Genomic DNA, 26,855 nt, shown 5'->3' with positions numbered 1-26,855 from the left:
AATCCAGCTAACCTACTTAGCGAGGTACGAAGAACGGGCCCCAAGTCAGGTCTGCAGCATCAGTTACCATGGTGATGGTCCAGGTAAGAAGTGAACCAATTTGATAGTACAGAAACCAGCTGAAGTTACCTGTGGATCAAATTCAGAGGACTGAGCCCCTCCTGTGATTGGATGCAAGGAGGAGGGGAGGGGCAGCTGAGCGCTCGGTGTTTCAGGAGGAAGTTGGACTCATTCAGTCAGATTCACTCTGACTTCAGCTCCAACAACACTGAGCGAGAGAGAGAGATGTGGCTCCACTGTCTGCTGCTTTTCATCGCCCTGAGCCGCTCTGCAGGAGGTAAGAAAACAAATCTGTTTATGTTTACTCTTTGTTTACCAAAACAAACTGTAAATAAACAACAGAAACAAGACTCTGAAACATTCAAAGTGATGAAAAGGAAAACCTGAAACTGGTCTCAGATCACAGTTACATTAGTAACATCACTTATTAATAATCAAATCAATAACATCAGGAAGCTTGTTTGTTTAATCAAACATCGATCAGTGATGTTCAATGAACAAAACAAATATTTTATTAAAAATGTTTACGACACATTTAATCTTTTCATGACCTGAAATTAACATTTTACTCTTTAAAGCCCGGCGTATCGTATCTGATTCATGTGTTTTTGTGACTTTTTGAGACTTCTACATCATCAGTGTGACTTTGTTTTACCCTCAAAACATTATACATGACACGTTTTTAATGACTAAATTGCAAAAATATGGCTTATGTAGCAAATATGGTGCAACTGAAAATTCATTTATATACAAATTAAAGTTTGATATATTTTTATATATATTGTCTGAAAGTTCAAAAAACTAAAGACTTCTGGCAGTTATTTCATGGTTCAGGTTTTAAAGGATTCATTTTATTTTAAGATTTTGTTATGTTATTACAGCTTGGTAATGGTGTCATTAGTTTATTACATGTTTATTACACAATTATCACATGTATATTATTCTTTTAGATAACACTGGAGCAACAGGAATGAAAATGGCTGATTTGTTGCTCAGATTGATGTTTTAATATTTCTAACTAATAAGTACTTTATAAATTATCATTTTTATATTTTCTGATGGTTTGTTTCTCTGAAAGAGAAAAGATTTTAATATAATATCAGACATGAAACACGTGTTTTGCTCTTTGTTTCGTGAACCTGCTGTAAAAAGTTTTTATTTTGTTGACCAACTGCGTGGGTCATGTGACCTCAGGCTCTTATTGTTGTGGCTTTTCGCCATTCAGCAGCAGGAAACCAGGCGCTGCTTTCAGAGCGCTCGCAGGACAAAAGTTTGTGGACAGTTAAACTGCTGTTTGAACCACAGGAAGCAAATGTGCACAGCAGCGTCTGCACAGAGCTTCAGTCAGAACCGGGGTCACCGGGTCACGGCTGGAACAGCACGGCTGCTTTAACGTCTGATATTTTCCTTTTTAAATGATGTCGTGGAATCAGACCCAGGTTACTAATAACGTGTCTGTGCAGCGGTGGTTAACGTACATGTGGCGGGGGTGTCACAGTCCTCATTAGGAGGTCATGTTTAGTGCTTTTGTCCTCTGGATTCTGATTGGATCATTGTCAGCGCTTCTACCTGAAAACAGTGATTTCCATGAACATGATGCTTGGAGTGTTGTCAGCGTGGTCTGTAGTTCTGCTGAAAGTTGAAGTGATTTCTGTGTTTGTGTCTTCTTCACTTCCCTTGTTTGCTGCTTCGTTTTTGTAAAATTTATAATTCAAGTTCTATAATTATTTTTTTAAATAAAGTTATAATGTTCCAGCTGTTAGAATACCTGCTAATCAGTAACCTGCAGCTAAGTCCTCTGTTATTACAGTGCCCTCACAACAGCCATGTTATTGGTCACATGATGTCATTAAAATGCTCCAGCAGCACAAACATGTTCAGAGGTCCTGCTCAGGTGAAGCTAGCAGACAGCCAGCAGCTGCAGTCACCTGTGTCACCATCCACCTGTCAGTCGAAGAGGCCACGCCCCTAATAATGCAAACTTAAGTGAGTTGTAAAGCAGTAAGCACCGCCTTAAACCTGAAGAAGGTTGGAGGGTTTGCTGTGCTTCAGCAGCTGAAGGACACACACCCACACTACCGTGCCCACAGACACAGACAGCACAGAAACCCGGGACCAGGACCTCTATCCAGACCCTGAACTCCTCATGGCTGACAGGAAGAGCAGTCGCACCTGCCTACAGATGTTCAATCAATACATCAGTACATTAGTGATCAATAATCAGCTGCCTCTTCTTTAGACACTGAAGCAATTTCTGGCTTTGCTTTATTATCAGTTGAATAAAGAAAAACAGAATAGTTAGTTTTAAACATGTTTCTTTCTCTAATAAATGCTGTAGAGTAAAGCAGACCCCTCACGTGCTCACCTGTGCTGAGCAGACACCTGTCTTACACGCTGGTACAAGCCTGAGCGTTTACCCACAATGCACTTTGTGCATTATGAGACAGATCATAATGCACTTTGTGCATTATGATCTGTGCTCCTGCACATCATGGATGTTAAACAGAGCCTCACACAGCCTCCTACAGTAGGGTTAAACTGACCTGGAGTCAGCACAGAAAGCGGATTCTGTCCATCTGAATGTTTTCAGTTTGAGAAACATTTCATCATCATCAGGTGACTTCTTCAGTCTCAGCTGTCTGCAGGTTTCCAACCTTTTAAACAGGACATTTGTTTGACTGAAACCAGTAGCACTGTTGGACAATGGCCAAACAACGTTGGCTGATTGTGACCTACACTTACTTTCACACCTTGACCTGTGCAATTATGTAGAGGATCAACAGGGGATTCATGACACCCTTGGGGGACACTCCTCTAGGACTTAAATCTGGGACTCTCGACCATTTGACCTACAACTGAAGAAGCTTCTTGGATGACACGTCTTCAAGAAACTTAAAGAAGTCCAGACATTTTTCTTTCCAAGCTCCCTAAACTACGATGACCTGGATGACTGAGAACCTTCACAGACAACAATGGGCTGTATTACTCCTTGATTTGATGTTCTTCTGCCTCCCTGGCCGCTGTGTCTGTGGGGATGGTGTTCGCTCTGTGTTGTAGCGTCCTGATGACACCCAGTTTATGCTCCAGTGGATGATGAGAGTCAAACCTTAGATACTGATCCGTATGTGTAGGTTTACGGTACACGTCAGCTTTTAGATGTCCCCCATTACTGATGGAAATCTCACAGTCTAAGAAGGCTAAGCTGCCACTTTTCATATCCTCCCTGGTGAATTTGATGAGTCGGTCCACTGAGTTAATGTGATCCGTGAAATGTGGAACGTCCTGAGATTTGATTTTCACCCAGGTGTCATCCACATATCTGAACCAATGGATTGGTGGTGTTCCAGGGTAGGATAGCAAAGCCCTCTTTCCCACTTCTTCCATGTACATATTGGCCACGATGGGTGAAACTGGGGAGCCCATGGCACACCCATGTTTCTGCCTGTAAAACTGACCCTTGTATGTGAAGTAGGTGGAATGAAGACACAGTTTAAACACACTTGGTCGATGCTGAGAGCAGTCCTGTTGCTGAGGTTAGGTTCGTCCTGTGATCTCTTATGAACTACCTCCAACGTTTTAGTAGAAACTCCAGATCAGTTTCTACTCTGATAGTAGAAACTCTCACACACACAGACAGATTGATGAAGTACAAAAATGCTGAAACAAACCACTGAAATCAATAAATCTCATCCGTGTGCTGTGACTCGTGATGGTGTTACACGTGGTGATCTGTGATTTAATGTGTTTTAATTTTTAAATATTTTATTAAATCAAACAAAAGTGCAGCAGTGTATGTGTGTGTGTGATTGTTCAGTGTGTTCAGTCTCCACCCTCAGAGGAGAGGACAATCATTTCCCAGCTCTTTGTTGTGACCTTAAACGCAGCGCTGAGCTGTGACACTCCGCTGAGTCGCGTCCAAGCGGCGTAAACATGTGGTGATCGCTTCCTCCATGGCCTCCACCCCACTCCCACAGAGTCCTCAGAGAAGGAGAAGTAAAACGAGGAAGTGGGACAGAGGAGACCCTCACACGCACACAGACACACAGTCCCTTTGTGTGTGTGCGTGTGTGTATTTGTGGTCTCTGGTAAAAATAAGAAAATGTGTTTCCTGACTCTCTGAGGTTTCAGCACACCCCCCCCCCCCCCCCCCCCCCCATTGAAACCTCCCAACTGCAGCACTTTCTCCAAACAGTGAAAACCTCGTATGTCCGCTCGGTCTGACGACCTCACAAGCTGTTAGCCAATCATTACTGATTGTTGATCGTTGACTCAATGAGAGGTTTTGGTTGGATCTTCTCACTCTGAACTTTGTGTGTCTGAAGTTTGTGTTTCTGAAGGTTGTGTGTCTGATGTTGGTGTGTCTGTGTATCTGACCTGTTTGTCTTTGTGTGTCTGACATTCGTGTGTCTGACGTTTGAGTGTCTGAAGTTTGTGTTTCCAACGTTTTGTATTTCTGATGTTTGTGTGTCTGAAGTTTGTATTTCGATGTTCGTGTGTCTGACGTTTGAGTGTCTGATGTTTTGTGTGTCTGAAGGTTGTGTGTCTGATGTTTGTGTGTCTGACATTCGTGTGTCTGAAGGTTGTGTGTCTGATGTTTGTGTGTCTGTGTGTCTGACTCTGTGTATCTGACCTGTTTGTCTTTGTGTGTGTGATGTATGTGTGTGTGACGTTTGTATTTCTGGTGTTTGTGTCTCTGAAGTTTGTGATTCCAAAGTTTGTATTTCTGACGTTTATGTGTCTGACATTTGTGTTTCTGAAGTTTGTATTTCTGGTGTTTGTGTCTCTGAAGTTTGTGATTCCAAAGTTTGTATTTCTGATGTTTGTGTGTCTGACGTTTGTGTGTCTGACGTTTGTGTTTCTGAAGTTTGTATTTCTGGTGTTTGTGTGTCTGATGTTTGTGATTCCAAAGTTTGTATTTCTGATGTTTGTGTGTCTGACGTTTGTGTGTCTGAAGTTTGTGTGTCTGAAGTTTGTGTGTCTGACGTTTGTGTTTCTGAAGTTTGTATTTCTGATGTTTGTTTGTCTGAAGTTTGTGTGTCTGAAGTGTGTGTCTCTGATGTTTGTGTGTCTGACGTTTGAGTGTCTGAAGTTTGTGTGTCTGAAGTTTTTGTGTCTGAAGTTTGTTTGTCTGAAGTTTGTGTGTCTGAAGTTTGTGTGTCTGACGTTTGAGTGTCTGAAGTTTGTGTGTCTGAAGTTTGAGTGTCTGAAGTTTGTGTGTCTGAAGTTTGTGTGTCTGACGTTTGTGTATCTGAAGTTTGTGTGTCTGAAGTTTGTGTGTCTGACGTTTGTGTATCTGAAGTTTGTGTGTCTGACGTTTGAGTGTCTGAAGTTTGTGTGTCTGAAGTTTTTGTGTCTGAAGTTTGTTTGTCTGACGTTTGTGTATCTGAAGTTTGTGTGTCTGACGTTTGAGTGTCTGAAGTTTGTGTGTCTGAAGTTTTTGTGTCTGAAGTTTGTTTTTCTGAAGTTTGTGTGTCTGAAGTTTGTGTGTCTGACGTTTGTGTATCTGAAGTTTGTGTTTCCAACGTTTTGTATTTCTGATGTTTGTGTGTCTGACGTTTGAGTGTCTGAAGTTTGTGTGTCTGAAGTTTGTGTGTCTGATGTTTGTGTGTCTGACGTTTGTTTGTCTGAAGGTTGTTTGTCTGAAGTTTGTGTTTCTGAAGTTTGTGTGTCTGATGTTTGTGTGTCTGATGTTTGTTTGTCTGAAGTTTGTGTGTCTGATGTTTGTGTGTCTGATGTTTGTTTGTCTGAAGTTTGTGTGTCTGAAGTTTGTGTGTCTGAAGTTTGTGTGTCTGACGTTTGTTTGTCTGAAGGTTGTGTGTCTGACGTTCGTGTGTCTGACATTCGTGTGTCTGAAGGTTGTGTGTCTGAAGTTTGTGTGTGTGTCTGACTCTGTGTATCTGACCTGTTTGTCTTTGTGTGTGTGATGTATGTGTGTGTGACGTTTGTTTTCTGACATTTGTGTTTCCGAAGTTTGTATTTCTGGTGTTTGTGTGTCTGAAGTTTGTGTTTCTGATGTTTGTGTGTCTGAAGTTTGTTTTTCCGAAGTTTGTATTTCTGGTGTTTGTGTGTCTGCAGTTTGTGTGTCTGAAGTTTGTGTTTCTGAAGTCTGTATTTCTGGTGTTTGTGTGTCTGATGTTTGTGATTCCAAAGTTTGTATTTCTGATGTTTGTGTGTCTGACGTTTGTGTGTCTGAAGTTTGTGTGTCTGAAGTTTGTGTGTCTGACATTTGTGTTTCTGAAGTTTGTATTTCTGGTGTTTGTGTGTCTGATGTTTGTGATTCCAAAGTTTGTATTTCTGATGTTTGTTTGTCTGATGTTTGTTTGTCTGAAGTTTGTGTGTCTGAAGTTTGTGTGTCTGACGTTTGTGTGTCTGACGTTTGAGTGTCTGAAGTTTGTGTTTCCAACGTTTTGTATTTCTGATGTTCGTGTGTCTGAAGGTTGTGTGTCTAATGTTTGTGTGTCTGTGTGTCTGACTTTGTGTATCTGACCTGTTTGTCTTTGTGTGCGTGATATTTGCGTGTGTGATGTTTGTGTGTCCGAAGTCTGTATTTCTGATGTTTCTGTGTCTGACGTTTGCGTGTCAGATGTTTGTGTGTCTGAAGTTTGTGTGTCTGAAGTTTGTGTTTCCGAAGTCTGTATTTCTGGTGTTTGTGTGTCTGAAGTTTGTGTGTCTGAAGTTTGTGTTTCCGAAGTCTGTATTTCTGGTGTTTGTGTGTCTGATATTTGTGTGTTTGTTTGCGTGTTTTTGTGTGTGACATTTGTGTGTGTTTGACGTTTGTGTTTCTGACGTTTGTGTGTCTGACGTTTGTGTGTTTGTGTGTGTGACATTTGTGTTTCTGGTGTTTGTGTGTCTGACGTTTGTGTGTTTGTTTGTTTTTGTGTGTGACATTTGTGTGTGTGTGACATTTGTGTTTCTGATGTTTGTGTGTCTGACGTCTGTGTGTTTTTGTGTGTGACATTTGTGTGTGTGTGACGTTTGTGTTTCTGACGTTTGTGTGTCTGACGTTTGTGTGTTTGTGTGTGTGACTTTTGTGTTTCTGGTGTTTGTGTGTCTGACGTTTGTGTGTTTGTTTGTTTTTGTGTGTGACATTTGTGTGTGTGTGACATTTGTGTTTCTGATGTTTGTGTGTCTGACGTTGGGTGTGTGACGTTTGTGTGTCTGACGTCTCTGTGATTGTGTGTCTGACGTTGGGTGTGTGATCTTTGTGTTTCTGACGTTTGTGTGTCTGACGTTGGGTGTGTGATCTTTGTGTTTCTGACGTTTGTGTTTCTGATGTTTGGTGTTTGTGTGTCTGACGTTTGTGTGTTTGTGTGTTACATTATTGTTTCTGATGTTTGTGTGTCTGACGTCTGTGTGTTTTTGTGTGTGACATTTGTGTGCGTGTGACATTTGTGTTTCTGATGTTTGTGTGTCTGACGTTTGTGTGTTTGTGTGTCTGACGTTGGGTGTGTGATCTTTGTGTTTCTGACGTTTGTGTGTTTGTGTGTGTGACGTTTGTGTTTCTGACGTTTGTGTGTCTGCTGTCAGGGGTTACTGGAGCGTCTGTGCGGTGTGATTCAGTTCTGCGTCCACACAAACTCTCCTGACCTCTCAGTTCTGAGAGGACAGCGGCCTCGGTCAGCTCTTCATGGAACAAACTTGTGTTTTTCCCTTTAAATCTTATTCAGACTCATTGATGTAAGAAGTCTTTGATCAGTCACTGGTAACATGAATGTGACCATAAAAATAAATAAATAAATAAGAGACAGTTCAGTTTGACGTGTTTGACTTTAATTCTCTGACAAACACCCAACTTTCTGTTCCTGAAACAAGAGGCCCGGTGGAGATACCAAGTTTCAGATGCAGTGAAAGCTGCTGAGGTCTTTTAAAACTAGACTGCACTAAAAAGAGTCAAAGAAATCTAAAGTAACAAAAGGTTAAACAAAAGCAACGTAAACATGAACCACAGTTAAAAACAAATCATAATGCAAAAGCAAGCTAACAATTTTTTAAAAAGTAAACTAAACGAGACTGAAGTAAATGAAAACTAACACAAACAACATGGAGTAAATTAAAGTATGAAAGCAAACGCTACAATTCAACTGAAATGAAGTAAGAACAGCTCAAAGTAAGATAAAGGTTAAAAAAACAAATAAACTAATCTAAACTAGAACACCAATGTAAACTTAACTTTACTTCTGAAAAGAAGTAAATAAATAAATAAAGTATAATAAATCTAAACAACCAACACAAAAAAAGACTCACACAATAAGAAATTCAGCTGAATTACAAAAAATAAGCAAATAAAACCAAAACTAATCACAAGAAAAATAAACAAAAACCAACAAAAGAAAGTCAAAGTAAACTAGAAAAAGCTGCATTTCCTGTGAAAATGCAGTGTGAATGCTGTGTAGTGGAATCTGCTGAAAAGAGATGAAGAAGCAGAATTTTCTGCTGAAAAGAGGTGAAAAGTTGAACTGTCTGTTGAAAAGAAATGGGCATGGGCAAGATTCGAACCCGGCCCTCTCAGAAGGGCGGCTCATCTCACTGAGCTAAAACATGGCTCACCCTGGTGAGCTAAACTGGCAACCACACTTGTAATGTGGTCCATTCATTTCAACGTGCCAAAAAATTAGATAAAAAGTTCGTCAGGTGTCATCTCTGCTGCAGCTGCTTGTTTGTGATCAGTTTGTATTCTTTAATATAAGATGGCGCAGGTTGCTAGGCAACAGGCATCATTATTGTTTCTGCAGTGGGGTTTAAAAGAGCAGGCAGCGTGTGCTCTTCATCACCTGCACAAATGTATCTGCCCAGTGGGGGTGAGCTCCAGCAAACTGCACAGCTATTTCCATACCTGCCGAGCTCACCTGTGGAGCTTCATCATAGTCAGACGAAGGCGGGGCACAGCCTGTAAAGAATAATTTACACGTGGCCTTTAACTACAGCTGGTGACTAAATAGGATCAAAGTAAAGAGAAACGTCAAGAGCAAGCCGTCAAAGTGATGGTAAAATGATGACATCATATCGAAGTAAGAAAAGCCAGTGTGAAGAAGCGGTTTAAAGGAAGTCTGCGAGTCCTCAGAGCTGAGGCTCAGTGAAACCTTCAGATCAGGAAACCAGTAAAACCAGTCCAAACTCACATTTATACCAGAGAGGAGGGGCTGCTCCAACCTCGATGAAAAACCAAATGATTTCACGTTACAGAGCGCGCTCAGTGCGGAGCTGCTTTACACTGCTTTAAGCTGTGTTTGGTGTAAGAACGGAATCCAACTTTGTTAGCGGTGATGATGATGATGATGGTGGTGGTGGTGGTGTGAGACACCATCTGCAGAAACTCTGGAGTTGCCCAATCTGTGGATGTTGGTGTGGTTTAAAAACACTTTTACCAGCAGACTTCAGGAAGGATTCTACTTCCTGTCAGGGTTAGCTTTTACTGTGCGAGTGTGTGTTGACCTTCACACACACACACACACACACACACACACACACACACAACATCTGACTGTAAATCTGATCTGTGATCAGCTTTTATCCAGCTGGAGATGAATAATGACTCATTATCAAAACGACAGCTGATAATTACACTAATGATCAATAACACTGGCGCTGTTCAGAGTTCAGAGCCAGAGGAGAAAACAGACACACACACAAACAGATACACACACAAACAGATACAGACACGCACACACAGATACGCACACACAGATACGCACACACAGACACGCACCCACGCACACACACACACACGAACAGACACACACATACGCACACACAAACACCCACGCACACACACACACACGAACAGACACACAGACACGCTCAAAGTTTCACTTCTTGTTTTTTCGCTCTGATTGCGAAACTCGATGATGTGAGTCTCCAACTGTCACATGAAGCTTGACAAATGTCCTTCTTTGTTTATCGATCAGAGCACCGCTCGATTATTAGGTCAGAATATTAGGAACACGCCCTGATCCAGCAGGCCGGAGTTGCTGGATCAGGGCGTGTTCCTAATATTCTGACCCCTGAGTGTCAGATTAAATGAGCAGAGCTGAGGTGGTGTACACTGTCAGGCTGTAAAACACACGGAGAAAATCTAAGCAGCACATCTGGAAAAACTCCATCAGCACTGAAAGGCACAAGCAGATGTTAACCTGAAACTTAACAAACAGTCACAGAACACACACACACACACACACTTACACACAGCTACAGGGTGGCTGTAGCTCAGGACGTAGAGCAGGTCATCCACTGAGCAGAACGGTGGGTCGATCCCTGGCTCCCTCCAGTCTGCACACCAAATATCTTTGGACAAGATATGAGACCTGAGTTGCTCCAATGCCTCCATCAGAGTATCAATGTGAGTGTTAGCGAGCATAGGAGAAAGTGTTGCTGTGAATGAGGCATGCTGTATGAAGTGGAATCTACACACACACACACACACACATACACACCAGCCTTTGTTCCAGCCTGAATCACTGCATTGTTCTTGGGTCACAGGTGTGATACAGACAGATGTGTAAAATCATCAGTGCTGAATTATAATTACTATGTTCTGTAACGTGCGGTGGATGTGAGGCTGTGGACATGAGGCTATGTTTGTGACGGCGAGCAGGTGATGTTCGTGTAAATCGTGTGACCGCGGGCCTCGGCTTCACGTCCTGTTTCACTCGCCGCTCAGTTTTGTTTTGAGTCTCTGGGTGGTGTCGGTGGTGTTTGGGTCGGAGACCAGGATGAGTCAGGGTCTGGGAACACACCTGTGCAGGAAACAGCCCCCTGAGGCTGTGCCTGTGTCACGGCACTGATCACATTCATTGTTCTGCATTGTGTTTTTGGTTTTGCTACATTTTATAAAAATGAAGTGGTGAACAATCAAACTTTCTCTGCTTAAAAGTGTGGACATTGTTTTGTGTGGTTTATTCACTTTTTAGCATTTTATGTAGATACTTCTTTCACACTTTGAGTTATGAAGGTTGTACAAAGCTGAACCGCTCAAAATGTGATTACAGTGACCCCTCGTATGTCGCCGGAGTTACATTTTAAAAATAACTGGCAATATGTGAAATCTGCAATGTTTATTTTTTTACAATTATTATAGATGTTTTAAGGCTGTAAAACCCCTCACTACACACTTTATACACTTCTCTCATCAACATTTTCACACTTTTCCTATGTTTAAACACTCTCAAAGTTCAAACCTTCATAGAAAAATAAGTCCAGTATTAAAGAATGAAACCAAAAAAAAAATCAGCAACACAGCTAGGCCATGAAAAGTGAACCACGTTGTAGCGAGGGTATAACTGTATTTCAATTCAATTTCATTTATATAGTGCCAAATCACAACAACCCCAAGTGCTTTATATTGTAAAGTAGACCTACAATAAATCATACAGAAAAAAGCCCAACAATCATATGACCCCCTATGATCAAGCACTTTGGCGACAGTGGGAAGGAAAAACTCCCTTTTAACAGGAAGAAACCTCCAGCAGAACCAGGCTCAGGGAGGGGCGGGGCCATCTGCTGCGACCGGTTGGGGCGAGAGAAGGAAGACAGGATGAAGACAGGCGCAGAGAGAGCGAACGCCAAGTGATATCGCCACTCAAAGGAGAGGAAAACAACTGCTGGCAGGTTAGTGAAGATGATCAGCCCTCAGTAAGGTGGTCGAGGATTCCATGGTGTGGAGTGGATGAGCTCGGACAATTACAAAGGTTCAGCAGAACCAGGCTCAGGGAGGGGTGGCCATCTGCTGCCACCTATTGCCCTAACTATATGCTTTAGTAAGCCTGCAGTGCGAGAGCGAAGTGCTCTAATAGGGTGATATGGTACTACAAGGTCATTAAGATAAGATGGGGCCTGATTATTTAAGACCTTGTATGTGAGGAGCAGGATTTTGAATTCTGGATTTAACAGGAAGCCAAAACAGGAGAAATCTGCTCTCTCTTTCTAGTCCCTGTCAGGACTCTTGCTGCAGCATTTCACAGCATGTAAACATGTAAAGATGCAAAGAGCTCTGTGGTTGGTCATAAAGTGTTAAACGTGACACCAAACTCAGTCCGCCTTTTCTATTTAAAATACATTTTTTCCTATTGTGTTTGTCCCTATGAAGCACACGTTGCAGTGTGTGCCGATTGTCCTGAGAGAACTGGGGAAGTACAGTCTCCCACAGCAGCTGCTGATCCAGTTCTACACTGCAGTCATTGAGTCCGTCCTGTGCTCCTCCATCACAGTCTGGTATGGTGCAGCCACTAAACAGGACAGGAGCAGCCTGCAGCGGACTGCACGGGTAGCAGAAAAGATCATCGGCACCCCCCTGTCCTCCATCCAGGACCTACAGCTCTCAAGAAGCATGAAACGGGCAGGGAAGATCATCACAGACCCCTCACACCCTGGACACAGACTTTTTGACCTGCTGCCCTCTGGCAGACGGTACAGAAGCCTGCAGACCAGGACCACCCGACACAGGAACCGTTTCTTTCCCCTCGCCATCTCCCTCCTAAACAGTTGACCTGCCACACTGCTCCCACTGCCAGACTGCAACTGCACCTTATGTTCTGTAGTACTCATTCCACTTCATCTCCTTTCTGTCATCCTGTAGTTTATGTATATAAGATTTAGATTGGTTATTTATGGTTGGTTTACACAGCTTTGTGTATGTTTGTGTATCCATGTGTACCATGTATATATCCACACGTGTGTGTGTGTGTGTGTGTGTGTGTGTGTGTGTGTGTGTGTGTGGGTGTATTGTGTTGCTTACATTGTTGAGATTTACATTGTTGTGCTTGAGAGTCACCATCTACCAGAACCAAATTCCTTGTATGTGTCTGAGCATATACATGGCCAATAAATGCGATTCTGAATTTTGATTGTGCACGCTGTTGTGTGCTGACAATGGGGGTTAGTGTTCAGAGCTCACAGTGACACACCCGTGTCAGCTGATTCTGGACTCTGCAGCTCTGCTCACCTGCTCAGGTGCTTTTCACCTTTAAATCAGAGTGCACAGCTTTCCTTTTGGCTCTCGGAGGAGGCGGACGGACTTTTCTCCTCTCCCTTATCTTCCCTGCTTAGTTCTTATGTCCTTGTCTTGTCTCGTGTGTACTACTTTCCCTGAACACTCTCTCACAGTCTGTCTCTAAAACCTAAAGAGAATTATGGATTTGATCAACTGGTCTCTGAATGTTATTGACACCCTTTTCTCAACGAGAAGTCTGGGCTCGGGTGAGCCCGAGTGCCCTGGAGGGACTTTCCCTGCCGGATACACGATGGACGGGTGGCAGAGGATCGTGTGCCTGGCGGGACTGTCGATCGAGGACGCTGAAGATATCTACCTATTTGGAACCATGATGACAGGGTTCTTGCTGATCGGAGCTGGCTTGGCCCTGACTTATCGGAGAATTAAGAAAGCGGAACCAGCTGTTCACCTGGGTTGGCTGGAAGACTGTTTACTTAGCCTGGCAGGGCGAAGGACACTGTCTCAGCTGAACTATGGACACACATATATATACTGATACTGATAAGCACTCACTGACGCATCACCCTCCCTACCCCGGATCCAACGCCACCTCCAACGCTTACCTCCCCTCTGATGTGGACATCAGGTCAGTTGGAGGTGCAGTCGAAAGATTGCAGCGGTCCCAGATCAGATGTACACACTGGAACTCTTTCCCATGTTGCTGTCTGTGTTTATTGTGCTATGGTGTGTTGATATCTGTGCATTCCTGTATTATCCTTTTGTATTACACATTTAATAATAATAATAAATAATAATAAAAATAAATAAAATCAACGATTCAGCAACTCCGAAATCTATTGTCACCTGTTTAGCAGGAGTGGGGCGGGTGGAGGTTTGCCACAGCAGTACCACAGCGGTCATGTCAGTGGGGGGATCTCTCTGTGAATTTCACATTCCCGTGGCAGCATGCTCAGTACTTGCTCAGATTTGAAGTTTAACTTTTTGCTGTAGAAAGAAGTTTTCTTCCCATGCAGAGTGTACAGTGGACGCTAATGTTTTTCTCACTTTTTACAGAATCAAACTCAAAGTAATGTGAGTAAATCCACGCTTTAAACGCTGCATGGTCGTACTCTCTCCTGCACTCCATATTATCCATTGTTGATCTGCACACGTCTGTTGCTGCCACAAACGTCACATGCTTGTACATCATTGTCATGAGACACTCTCACTAACAAAATCCCGGTTTAGTAACGCAGTAACGCAGTGCTCTTATGGGGAAAAAAATAGTAATCTAATTACTTTTTTGCAATAGTAATGCCTTACATAGCTCTTTTTGCACACAAATCTTTTTAATACTTCAATTTTTTGTCTCCATTTATTTATTTATACTATTTGTATTTTATCTGTCCTAGTCCTATTGTACATATTAACCGGGATCTGTGTGTGGACAGCAGAGAATTTCATTGTACAGACAAATGCTTTTCTTTGTACACATGACAATAAACGCTGTGAGTCTTGAATCTTTACTCGTTACTTGAATAATGAGTAAAGTAAGATTCTGCCCACCTCTTGTTACTAGTGACAGAATTGATACCTCAGAGGAAAATAAGGACACTGAAACTAACTAGTGAATGGCCATCACTGTAGTGCTGCAGCAGTGAGTTCATGTTAAACCAGGATATACTGACCACTTCGTCTTTACCAGTAAGTGGCTGTTTGCTGTGCAGCTATCCACCTGTTAACCATAATGTTCCGGTTGAAAATATATGGTGTAGTGTCGGGGGGGTCATCACAGGACGAGCAGCGTGTCCTCCAACTTTTTCTCACACTTTAACTTTTAATAAAATAGGGCTTTTATTTTGAAAGTCACAGGAATAGGATTGCTCTACAAAAAAACTGAAGTTTTGACTTCAGGCGTCTTCACTCCAGGTGATCTCCATGACATCCCACCCGCTGGTATCATGATGGGCGCAGCCCAGTCTCCTGGCCAATCAGACACTGACCCTGCCGGTCCGGGCTCCACCTCAAGACTGCTGGAGTTAATCCAGACTCAGCAACATGAGGACACGTGGAGGAAGGAGGTCCTGAATCTGCTGACCCAACTGGTCCAGATCCAGACGGAGGCGGCCAAACAGCAGGCCCAGGTGGTCGATCAGCTTGGCACCCTGGGAACTCAGGCGAGTCCAGCTTTAGCCCGGCTTTAGTTCAATTTATCTTGGACTTAATGTTGTTGAGTTTATTTGAGATGAGATTAGCGCACGTTTGGTATATCATAAATTTAGCCAAGGATTTTTACAGATACGTCATCACAGTTCTAACTCAGGTTTAGCTGATTTTAGATGAGCATATCTCAGATTTAGTTCAGATGCATTCTTATTAATATTAGTTTAAACTAAATTAATACAGCTTGTCTGAGTGCTGGAAGTTCTGGTTCTGCATTGTTTAAGATTTACAGACCAAGTATGCAAAGAGCCACCCAGATTAAGTCATTCAGAAGCATTGATTAGCCATTTTTAATCTCAGTATCTGCTGAGGAGATCAGTCTAACCTTGTCTGCATGTCTCAGGGGTTGCAGCAGATCCAGGATCTGCAGAACCTGGCTCGTCACCAGAGCCTGCTGGTTGAAAACCATCAAGCTTTACTGCTGCAGACATCTCGCATCGCCACACACCTGCAGGAGACCACCAAGACACCAGCCAGCAAATGAGATTCTCTGACCCTTTTTGATATCATCTTTTCTGATGAAATTACACATTGTTAACCAGCCAATAAGAGTCCTATCAAACAACAAATGATTTTTGTTCTAGCTGAACAACATCACATATTAACCAGTAACGCTCTAACAAACCTGCTGTCAGTTAATCAGTGGATCAGTCAGCTAACAGACCTCCTGTGTGTTAAATCAGATGATTTCAGTGGTTTCCTCTCTGATTTTAAATAAAGTTGTGTTGTATCCTCTTCTCAGTGTTTGTACTTTTATTGAGACCCACTTTAAACTGATGTTGCTAACATCTATAACATCTGCCCGCCCTGAAGAGACTCAGAAGTGCATCGTCGTCTCATAAACGTTTCTCAGGGTTTCACTCTGGTTTTATTTACATGTTAATGTCAAGCAGGTCAGTTTATACACATAACTCATCAAACCGTAACACGTTCGTCTCACCAATGAAAAACTGCGTGAATGTGACTAGGTGACACAGAGCTAGATGTTCCAGGTTATGGGAGCTGACACACAAAATCTGACCAATAAAGGATTAGGGATAAATCCACGTGGAATCCGTAAGCTCTGCTGTTCCCATCCCCGAGCTGTAAATGATGTTTCACAGAAGTTGCGTGTTCATTTCCGTATCGACTGTCTGAGGCATCTGTGTTCCCTCGTCTGTGTTTGACGAATGTCAGGACTGGAACTCTGTTTTCAAACAAACCGCGGACTGGAAGTGTTAGTGTCCAAACTCACCTGCTGGGTGGCCAATCTCTTAAAAGACACAAAGGTCCAATCAGGTGACTCAGCTCTGATTCAAGATTGAAAAAGTTTTTGTCATGTACACCACAAAACACAGATGGTTATGCAGAGGAATGAAATTCTTACTTTGCAGGTTCCCTTCACACAACTAAAAAGAAAGTAATAAATAAGTAAAGCAGTGCTTATGTGTGGGTGTAATCAGAGTTTAAAGTGCAAGTGGTTTCAACACTGTCACAGTAATAATATATACAGAGTATGCAAAATCAAGGTGTTTATGTAAAGATATGTACAAAAGTTGCTAATTTACAGATTAATATAAATATACAAAATTGAAAATTACAGGTTAAGAGTTAGGACATCAGGATTAGGTTAGGACATTAGGTTAGGACATTGTTTTTCTTGTGACATTACCAATAAGTTTGATGTGTCACATGGCCCTCTTCCTATTGAAAAAACAAAAGTTGTATCCAAGATGGCCGACTTCTAAATGGCCACCATGGTCACCACCCATCTTGAGGAGTTTGCCCCCTCACATATAATGTGCCACAAACAGGACTTTAATATCACCAACCATTCCCATGTTATTACGGTGTATCCATATAAATGGCCCACCCTGTACTATTCAGGTATATTCAGGTGTGTGCTCTGTGACCGCTGTGTTTGATGGGTTCAGTTGTCTTTCTGTTTGTTTCAGAACCTCCTGATCCACCATCGATCCGTCTAAATTCTGACTTCCTTCCAAGTAAATCTGATCGAGTTCTTACTGCTGGCACCAATTTCAGCCTCAGTTGCCATGGTAACGGGTCAGTTCACTGGACCAGCACTGCATTTCCACTGGTGTATCGGGGCAACCTACCAGACCCTGTGGAGGTCAAACGTGCTACACCCAGGCACACTGGAACATACACCTGCAGATACACCAACGAGAGCCTGGCGCACCTGAACAGCTGGATCCACCTGTATGTCACAGGTAAGATCAGTAGTCCTCCTGAAGTTCCTTTAGTTAGTGATATTGGTTTTTCCTTATACTTTTAATACAAATGTGACCAGACTGAACTCATTCATAGAATGACCTCCAGTTTTCCATAATCCCCCTCTCTCAGACCCAGCAGATCTCTCCAAAGTGTTTGAAACCCGTCGAAGCATCCCCCATCTCAAGGAGGGTGAGGACTTCCTGTTCAAGTGTCTACTGACTGACCCCTTGGTAACAAATCTCACCCTTCAATCAGAGGACGGGAGGAACCTGCCAACCGCCATGAACGTGACCTTTGATCCTCGAAGAGGAGCCCTAATCCGAGACCTGAAGGCTTTGTTCAATGGCCGCTACGTGTGTTCAGGCTGGAAGGATGGCAGACAGTTCAAATCCAGGCCCGTGAACCTGCTGGTGCTCCCTGGTAACACCTGTCTATCTCTACACTTGTTTATCTATACACCTGTCTGTCTGTATACCTATCTGATTACCTGTTTGACTTCACCTGTCTGTATGCAGTGTTGCGCCACCCCCCCTCCCTGTCTGTTAGTCAGGATGAATTTGTCCGTCTGGTAGGAGAGCGTTTTGAGGTTACCTGTCTCTGCAGTAACCCCACCCACTTCTATAATGTTACCTGGACAGACCCAAGAAAGCAGGTGAGAGATCAGAGGTCACCTGTGCGTTTTCAGTCCTAATATTCCAAGTGCTGACTGGTTGTTTGGTTCATTTCAGAAACTGGAAGCCACTAACAGTCGTTACTATGGTAACAGGCGGCTGTACATCAACAGCACTCTGAGCATCTCTGAGGTCACCCAAACGGACAATGGACAGTACATGTGTACGGCAATTAACGAGGCCGGGGTCGCCACAGCAACCATCCAGCTCAAGGTGCTAGGTAAGTTAAGACATTTACTGATAAACTAAAACATCACTACTTCCATGTCTAATGGAGTAAACTGATCCTGCCACAGTTTGTTCCCCCGCTTCAAATCACAGACAAACAGTATCCTACAGTTGTTTATGTTTTTGAACCCATTTTGCACAGAAATGTATTGATAGCAGTGTTGAATATTCTTACACAGTAAAAAACAAAAACTAAACAAAACAAAAAACAACAACTATACGTAAAATAATTAAAGATGGTTTGTTTTTCTGTTTTCAAAAGAGGTAGTGGTGTATTTAATTACAACCTGTAATTTATTGCAGTTTACTTTTACTTACTAATTTAGTGCTGTCAGTGTTAATCTTGTTAAAATTACGTTAACGCCATGGCCACATTAACGTGGCAAATCTCCATTAGCGAGTTAACACAGATCACCCCGTGCGCCAACGCGTTAATGAGCTAACCGTGCTAACGCTTTGATGCCGTGCAGCCCCACACACGGAGTGATCCGCATTAACTTGCTAACGGAGATTTGACGCGTTAATGTGGTTATGACATTAGCGTAATTTTAACAAGATTAACGCTGACAGCACTGGTTTAATTGTTTACAAAAGGTTTGAGGTGTGAAATAAACTGCAATGGAGTTTGAAAACTAAATATGTGTGTGTGTGGTTGGAGGATGTATTTGTGCGGGGGTTGGGGGGGTAGTATTCTTGTAAAACATAGCGGGCCCTAGCAAACAAAGTTTGGGGGGGACACTTTTGATCATTTTGGTTGCACCGTTTCTAACCTAATGTTTGTACACTCATTGCCTTAGAATGAGAATGCAGGTTCAAAGTCACACACATCCACCAACAGTATCTCCTCTTCCTCAGAACGCCCTTACCTAAGAATCTACCTTCAGACAAGTGAGCACGTACAGGTCAGAGGACACCTGCCTGCAGCAGATGAAATACAGGTTAACGTTAGTGGTGGGTCACTGGAACCCATCACTAATGTTAGTGCTTACAGAGCTAGCAGCGCTAAAGTTAATGGCAGCAGCAGGGTGGAGGCTCACGAAGGTCGTGATGTGGCCCTCACCTTCCTGCTGAAGGCCTATCCTCCAATCACAAGCCAGCGCTGGACCACACCCACACACCTCATCAACAATGACAGTACGGTGTACCAGGAGAGCTACGCTGCTAACAGCTACAGGTGAGCAATGGCTACAGGCTACTCCCACTCTATTGTCAGGAGTGCCTCAGTGTTTTAAGGTGGTATTTCCTAGGTGGAATATTCTGTGTTCCTTTGAGGTGGTAGTGTTTGTACAAGGGCTTGTTAAGTTGGTAGTGATGGTGTAAACATTTTTTAAGGCAGTATTTTTGATGTTGCAGCTCGGAAGCCACCCTGCTGCTGCATCGCATGCGTCCGGAGGATCGGGGGCAATACTTGTTTCATTTCTCTAACTCCTTCTTCAGTGGCTCACACACCATCGACCTCAAGGTCTACCGTAAGAAAGCTTTTGTAATCACGTTCTTCCTCACCGCAAGCTTCTCACAGTCTGACATCTAGTCGCATGCTATACTATAAGACACCTGAATACACAGTTTCTCCTTTTAGTGGTATTTTCTGATGTTGAGGGCAGTCTAATCTACTTTAACAGAAGTCGCTGAATGTCTGAAACGTTCCAGATGGCACGGTCTGTGCTGTTTTCTCATCCTCTTCTGATCACATGATCCCGAAAGAAGCTCTCAGCTGATGTTTATACCTCTGTTTTTGTCTTTTCTGAAGTCTGAGAAAACAGTTTTGTTATTTTAGGTTTTCCGACTACTGATATCACTTTGGAGAACAGTACTCTGACATGCAACAGCTCAGGATATCCACTACCCACAATTCTCTGGTTCACCTGTCCTGGCATCCAGCCCTCGTACGTATGCTGGCGCTGCCAGCTACAGGCTGCAGAATCATGTGAAATCTGTCCTGAGGGAGGCGCTGTTTTAAAAATAAAAATGTTGCTTCTCTTACAGGTGTGCACACATTGCTACCAATGAGGTTTCTCAGGCCAGTGTGACCTCACAGGACGGTGAGGAGGTGAGGTCCCACTTCCTCCTGTCAGCTGATGATGATGTCACTGTGGAGTGTGTTGCCTCCAACCTCATGGGAGAGTCTCTGCGGGTCTTCCATCATCGTAAGTGTGGGGGAATAAAACTGGATTAATCAGACGGGTAGCAGTTAAATCTCTTTCATTATCAAACTGGTTTAAATAAAGATTCATCTGAGTTCCTCTTTTCTACAGGGAATCCAATCATCTTCACTCCGCCTCTGATTGGAGTTCTGAGTGCCACCGCTGTCCTCTTCCTGCTCCTATTGGTCCTCTTCTACAAGTGCAGACAGGTAAATTTACTGATCCTCCTGTAGAGCTCACCAGGTCAGAGATCAGTCATTTTTGTTGTAGCTAAGCAGGGAGGTGGGTGAGTGGGTGAAGCCTATCAGAGGCTTGTTGGACTGACAGCTTGATGACTAATAAACAATCTTCACCTGCTGTTCTTCTTCTGCCAGAAACCCAAGTATGAGATCCGCTGGAAGATCATCGAAAGCACTGATGGAAACAACTACACCTTTGTTGACCCCACCCAGCTGCCATACAATCAGAAGTGGGAGTTTCCCCGAGACAAACTCCGCCTCGGTACGAAACATTGGGTTTTAATCAGGGAGCATTCACAATGATGGCCGTCTTGAGGTTTTGTATTGTAATGTGAAGCATTCGGTGACAGTGGGAAAGGAGAACCCCCTTTTTAACACGAAGAAAGTTCAAACAGAATCAGGCTCACGCTCACTTTAACCTTCAAACTGAGGATCTGACTCCTCAGCCTTCCTCTCTCCGGCTTCTTCTTCATGTTCTCGACTTTCTGTCTTTCAGGTCCCATCCTGGGCTCTGGGGCTTTCGGGAAGGTTGTTGAGGCCACGGCGTATGGTTTGGAAACTGACAACAAGATCACCAGAGTCGCTGTCAAGATGCTTAAACGTTAGTATGCAGAGTTTCATAATCACAATCCTCATCATTATCATCATTATCATCATCGTATTGTTCGTGTTGTATGATCCAATGTATCACCTGTTTGTCCACAGCAAGCGCTCACTCGGAGGAACGGGAGGCTTTGATGTCTGAGCTTAAGATTCTCAGCCATCTCGGCTACCATGACAACATCGTTAACCTGCTGGGAGCCTGTACTCGTGGGGGTGATGATGATGTTTATTAAATACTGATTGTAGACTGTAGGTCAAAGATTCATTGTGAAAATTTGCAAACTTAAGGTCTGAATACAGTTAAAACAGGTGAGTTATAGAAACAATCTGCCCTCATACAGGTGTTATGACTTCTGTGTATCAGGCTGTAAACATGTTTATTTCTGCTGTAAAATTTTAACATGTGAGTCTATGGGGAGTGACTCACTGCTGCTTCTGCCGGATGCCAGAGGAACTGCAGGTTTGGTTTGATTTCCATCTCAGAGGCTGATGCTCTGTATTACACTAAAAATATAGCACTCCCTGCTGTGTGGTTGCCGTCCTCTGCAGTCTGGAAATAAGCCGCTCATCAACTTAAGCCAAAGTGTGCTTCAAATGAAGCGCCTAGTTCCTGGGGGGTCTATCACGTGGACATCATTTCAGCTGTTAGACTCAAAGAAGAAAAAGAAAAGCCTGAATAAAAGACAGTCATTTCAACTTGTGGTTTTCTGACCTTTGACTATCCAGGGCCTATGCTGATGATCACAGAGTACTGTAGCCATGGCGACCTGCTCAACTTCCTGCGGGGTCGGGCTCAGGACATCGTGGCATCCATGGTGACTGTGGATGAAGTACAGGAAGAGGCTTTCTATAAGAACATGGCGGCCCAGCACGCCAGGCTCCGCAGGTGTGACGCCTCTCAGTTTCAGAGCATCTGTCTTTCATGCTGCTCACACCTGTGCACTTTATTATCATCACAGCCTTTTAGAGGAAAGGAAAGGCTGAGTGTGCCTCAGCACACCTACAGTTACTGATTGTGAATCACTTAGAACAGATCAGATGTTAATACCAAAGTAAACAGTAAAGCAAACAGTCGGAGGCAGATCACGCTGCTTCACACTGACAGATCAGCCAGCTCTAACACCTGTACGCTCTAGGGTTAGTGTATTCCGTATTTGGCAGGTATGCTTGTTGAGAAGTTCAGGTTAGGTTTCATTGCAGCCCCACCATTACCTGTTCAAACCCCAGCTGATGTGTAACATCCAATATGTGTTGCAGTGACAGCGGGATCTCATGCTGCTCGGAGTATCAGGAGATGCAGCCAATTCTGAGTCCGGGGCAAACACACCAGGGTAAGAACCTGAACTTACCTCCAGGTAATACACGGCACCACGGTTCTTCGTTCACAGATGGATGTATTCTTCAGTCACACTTCTCCTCCAAACCACCATAAAATCTACCATCAAACTGTCATTACATAAATGCACTGAATGATCAAACATAAATATTGTAAGTAAAGATTTAAACCAAAGTTAACAAATGCACAATCATGCAACCATGAGGGAATGAGTCCGCTTCAGGAACAAAAACTGAACAAAACACTTCCAGACTTCTTTTTCTCTTCTTTACAGCTGCCTTTCACTTTGAAACAGCTTATTTAATCCTTCTTGTGACTTATTTAACTTACAACTTAGCTTCTTTGTACATGCTTTCTTAACTTCCCTTAGTGCCACTTAAAGGGGCCTGTGCGCAACATAGAATGTAACATGGTTCTTACCCAAAAAGGAACAACAATAAATAAAGGAAATAAATAACATACATAATGACAATAAATTAAACAAATTGACATAATTTACATTTATGGCAATTAAAGAACTCATCTCACTGTCTTTCTCACAGGTGTGCAGACAGATGGTCTTTCAGTCAGTGACCTCATGAGTTTTTCCTACCAGGTGTCTCAGGGTCTGGACTTCCTGTCCACCAGGAATGTAAGGAAACACTCACATGGGATCATTTTTCACAACAATCACCATTGTTTCACCTGTGCGCCTCACCTGTGTGGTTCAGTGTATCCACAGAGACGTAGCAGCGAGGAATGTCCTGTTGACTGATCGTCATGTTGCAAAGATCTGCGACTTCGGTTTGGCCCGAGACATTCGCAATGATGACAGTTACATCGTTCAAGGAAATGTCAGTCTTCATATTTTATTTTGATACTCGTTGCTGTTTATTTTAACAATCACTGTGTTTTATTTTGATACTCGCTGTTTTATTTTGACAGGCCCGCCTCCCAGTGAAGTGGATGGCTCCAGAGAGCATCTTTCAGTGCGTCTACACAGTGCAGAGCGACGTCTGGTCCTACGGAGTCTTACTCTGGGAGATCTTCTCTCTGGGTAACCATGGCAACACCACGCACCACCTCACCACATTTCAGCTCTGGTGATGAGCAGTACGTGACATTCAGCAGCCATTCTCTGAGACAGTCTTCTGTTCACCTGTCCAGGAAAGAGCCCATACCCAAACATTGCCGTGGACACCAACTTCTACAAGATGATCAAAGATGGCGGCCACATGGAGCAGCCTGACTTCGCCCCGGCGGAGATGTGAGTTCACAGATGCTCGTGTCAGTGCTCATAAAGTTGTTTTGAAAGTGACGCTCACCTGTCTCTGCAGGTATCAGCTGATGAAGCTCTGCTGGAGCCTTGAGCCCACCCACAGACCCACCTTCAAAACCATTGGTCAGCTTATCAGCAGACTTCTCCCCTCCACCAATGATATGTCATCACGTTACAGCGACCAGGTGAGGATGTGAAGGGCCTACGAGCCCTCTGTGTCGTCTGACAGGCTGTGCCTCATCATCTTTCTTCTTCTTGTGTCCTCAGCCGACTTACAGGAACATCGACGAGTGCAGAGAAGAAGAAGAAGAAGAAGAAGAAACAATGAAGAGAGAGGATGAGAAGCCAGGTGAGCTCACCTGTTTCTGTGATAGAGTTGCAGGGTCAGAGTCTTTAACCATCATGAAGTCGCCTGGGGTGCAGATGTAATCACGTGATCAGTGTTTAGCGAGTAAAAAGCTGAGTCCCAGTCAGATGAGTTTGGGCGCATTAATGACTTTTGAGCTTCTCACAGGTTTGAAGCCAAAGCCTGATTGGTCCAAAGACCACAAACAAAGCCTTCTGGGACTGTTATGTGTTTATAGAGATGAGTTTGTAGAACTGAAGTCAATCAGAAATGTTGTGATTAATGCAGTCATTAATCATTAACAGTGTGTGTGTTTGTAGTGAGTCAGAGCCTCATTGTGTTGTTACCTGACACAGGTGTATCAGGTTATTAGGAAAACCCTTTTTATGTTAGCTCAGCTAAGAACTGCTGTGATGATAAGAGAGGCAGTAAATGTCACAGTCCTCTCTGTGTTCAGTCAGATCACCTTCTCCATCAGAAGGTAAATAAAGGTTTCACACACACCTGCGGTGCCTTCATGGTACCCTCGGAGAAGCTGTGAGTTTCAAACTACAGACCCTGGTGTTGTGCTCCAGGCTTCAGGTCTGTCCTGCGGCTCTTTACTGGAGCTTATCTGTGATACGTGAGCCGTGTGTTTGTGGTCCTCAGTCATGCTGATGTTTTGATGCTAACATGGAGGCTCAGAGCTGATAGGGATCAGCTGATTGTTGGGTCTTCCCAGGGTTGAGCAGCTTGAGGTGAGCTGGCTCTGTATAAATAAATTAATCTGAGCTGTGTGTGTATTATTACCAGTAAAGGCATGGAGGATCTGAAGCGCCTGTAAAACAGAAATAAGAATAAAGTCTGAACCCAGGCTTTCCTTTGGCTTTCATGAAAACGTATACTAAATAATACACTAAATAATAATAAATAAAGTTATGGGAACATTATGATGCAGCTCCAAACAGGTTTTAATTCGGCAGATCTGAGATCTGCTCAGACTGTCTCCTGGTTAATGAAGGGATGAGAGAGAGGTCTCTTAAGTTTCCTTCACGAGTTGTGTCAGTAAAATGACTCCTGACTGTTGAACTTGTGAATCAGGTGTTCACATATTTGATAGGATGACTGAGTTTTAATGTCAGAAACACCTTCACCTCTGATGAGACCACGCCATGACCTCTGACTTCTCCCTCTGGATTTCAGTCACAGTCTGTCCTGATTGGTTGAACTGTGTGTGACTCTGAGATGAAACCATGACATCACAATAAAATGTCCCGATTTCAGAGCAGGACGACGACGAGGAGAAGGAATCAAAGATGCCGAACATCTACCAGCTGTCCTGAACCTCTCGTCCAATCAGAACTGAGAACCCGGTCATATCTCCTGGCTGAGGACACTCATCCTCACTGCTGAAAACTTTATGGACAAACTGCAGCACCAACCAAACTCTGTGTCACACCAGCGGATCAAAGCTTTAAACTCTGTGTGATCTTCTGATTCTGATTTTGTTTTTTAAACTTACATTGAACGTTTCCAGATGTGGGCGTTTTTTATCTCTGATGCTGAGAGTCGAGTCGTGACGGTGGATGATCATTTTTCTGCAAACCGTCCTGTTTCTGATTCTTCTGATGTTTCTGGCTGTAAAATATCTAAAATTAGTTTTGCTTTCATTTGTTTTCTCGTCCAACCTCACAGCTGTGTGTAACGTGAGCCACGTTTCTAAGCGTGTTGGGTTGTTTGCTGCTTCCATGCGCATTCTGAGTGCTCGCTGTGTATTTTGTGGTAAACCTGCCGATGCTCGTATGATGTTTGTGTAACAATAAAGTTTCTGTGATGATTTGGTTCACCTGTCACCTGCTCTGGATGATTTCACAAGGAGCAGCAAGAGGAGGAAACACACACGAGTGCCGTCAGTGATTCTGTTTACCTGTTTTTACCTGTGATAAGCACAGACACAGTGTTCAGTGTTGATGGGCAGAGCCTATTGTATGAACAGGTAACGAACAATAAAGTAAAACTTTAACAGTCGTTGAACAGCTTCATCACACCGCTTTCATTAATTACATCTTTATTTGCTGGTGATTAATGAGTCTCTGTTCCAGCTGTCAGGTAAGTGCGGGGGCGGGGCCAGATTAAGGTAGATTACCTGACAGGTTTACAGCAGCTGGACTTTAGACTGTGATAAAGTCACAGGAGGAAGGAGCCAGTGTCAGCGTCCTCTGAGTTATCTGTGTCAGGAGGAAGAAACTCCTGAAGCTCCTTCAGACCTCACACGTTTCCTGATGATGATGATGATGATGATGATGATGAAGTCTGCCTACTACAAACTTCATTAGTGTTTGTGAGCTGATTGGTGGATCAGCCCTCTGCGGGGTCATTAAAGTCAGATCTCTGCATGAACTTCTTCCTGTCATTGGTTTGTGACCTTTGGCTCTTTGTGGTGCTGTGTCAGAGTTAGTTGACCTCTCTTCTCCTGGTCAGCTGTGAAGTCAGCTAGGTAGCATCCAGCTACTTCAGGTGTTGGTGTGCAGAGCCTCTTTTGGCCTCTTCCAAAGCCTGATTCATGCTGCAGTGCCTCCTTTGTGTTGTGCCTTTATTAACATCATTCTTCTTTCTCTTACAATGGACA

The 26,855-nt window shown here is 43.4% G+C and overlaps 1 protein-coding gene across 2 annotated transcripts; it reads left to right on the top strand.

The window, feature by feature from the left end:
• The first annotated feature begins 246 nt into the window (after positions 1–246).
• On the top strand, positions 247–26,254 carry LOC146566458 (macrophage colony-stimulating factor 1 receptor 2-like). 2 transcript variants are annotated; one of them, XM_085290130.1, is made up of 22 exons: positions 247–337; positions 17,143–17,418; positions 17,552–17,842; positions 17,938–18,074; positions 18,151–18,313; positions 19,177–19,495; positions 19,675–19,790; positions 20,099–20,207; positions 20,308–20,468; positions 20,577–20,674; positions 20,840–20,966; positions 21,201–21,305; positions 21,410–21,520; positions 22,034–22,193; positions 22,565–22,638; positions 23,186–23,274; positions 23,354–23,476; positions 23,568–23,679; positions 23,790–23,889; positions 23,960–24,086; positions 24,169–24,250; positions 25,516–26,254. In XM_085290130.1, the coding sequence occupies exons 1-22, from the start codon at positions 286–288 to the stop codon at positions 25,590–25,592; spliced, it is 3,009 nt and encodes a 1,002-aa protein (XP_085146256.1). In that variant the 5' UTR covers positions 247–285; the 3' UTR covers positions 25,593–26,254. The 2 variants fall into 2 exon arrangements, with proteins under 2 accessions (XP_085146256.1, XP_085146257.1); XM_085290131.1 differs by having other exon boundaries at positions 25,511–26,254.
• Positions 26,255–26,855: the final 601 nt, after the last annotated feature.

The sequence above is a fragment of the Mchenga conophoros genome, linkage group LG10 (genome assembly GCF_057382185.1).
Source record: "Mchenga conophoros isolate Kocher_MC1m ecotype Shallow Benthic linkage group LG10, M_conophoros_male_GT1.1, whole genome shotgun sequence".
Taxonomy (NCBI): Eukaryota; Metazoa; Chordata; class Actinopteri; order Cichliformes; family Cichlidae; genus Mchenga; species Mchenga conophoros.
This window is presented reverse-complemented; position numbering and strand designations above follow the sequence as displayed.

Bases quoted from the DNA above. Each gene is read 5' to 3' on its own strand.
- LOC146566458 (XM_085290130.1), top strand. From the start codon at position 286: ATGTGGCTCCACTGTCTGCTGCTTTTCATCGCCCTGAGCCGCTCTGCA. The intron at 18,314-19,176 runs GTAAGTTAAGAC...CCTCTTCCTCAG, and splicing joins CATCCAGCTCAAGGTGCTAG to AACGCCCTTACCTAAGAATC. The intron at 24,087-24,168 runs GTGAGGATGTGA...TTGTGTCCTCAG, and splicing joins CATCACGTTACAGCGACCAG to CCGACTTACAGGAACATCGA.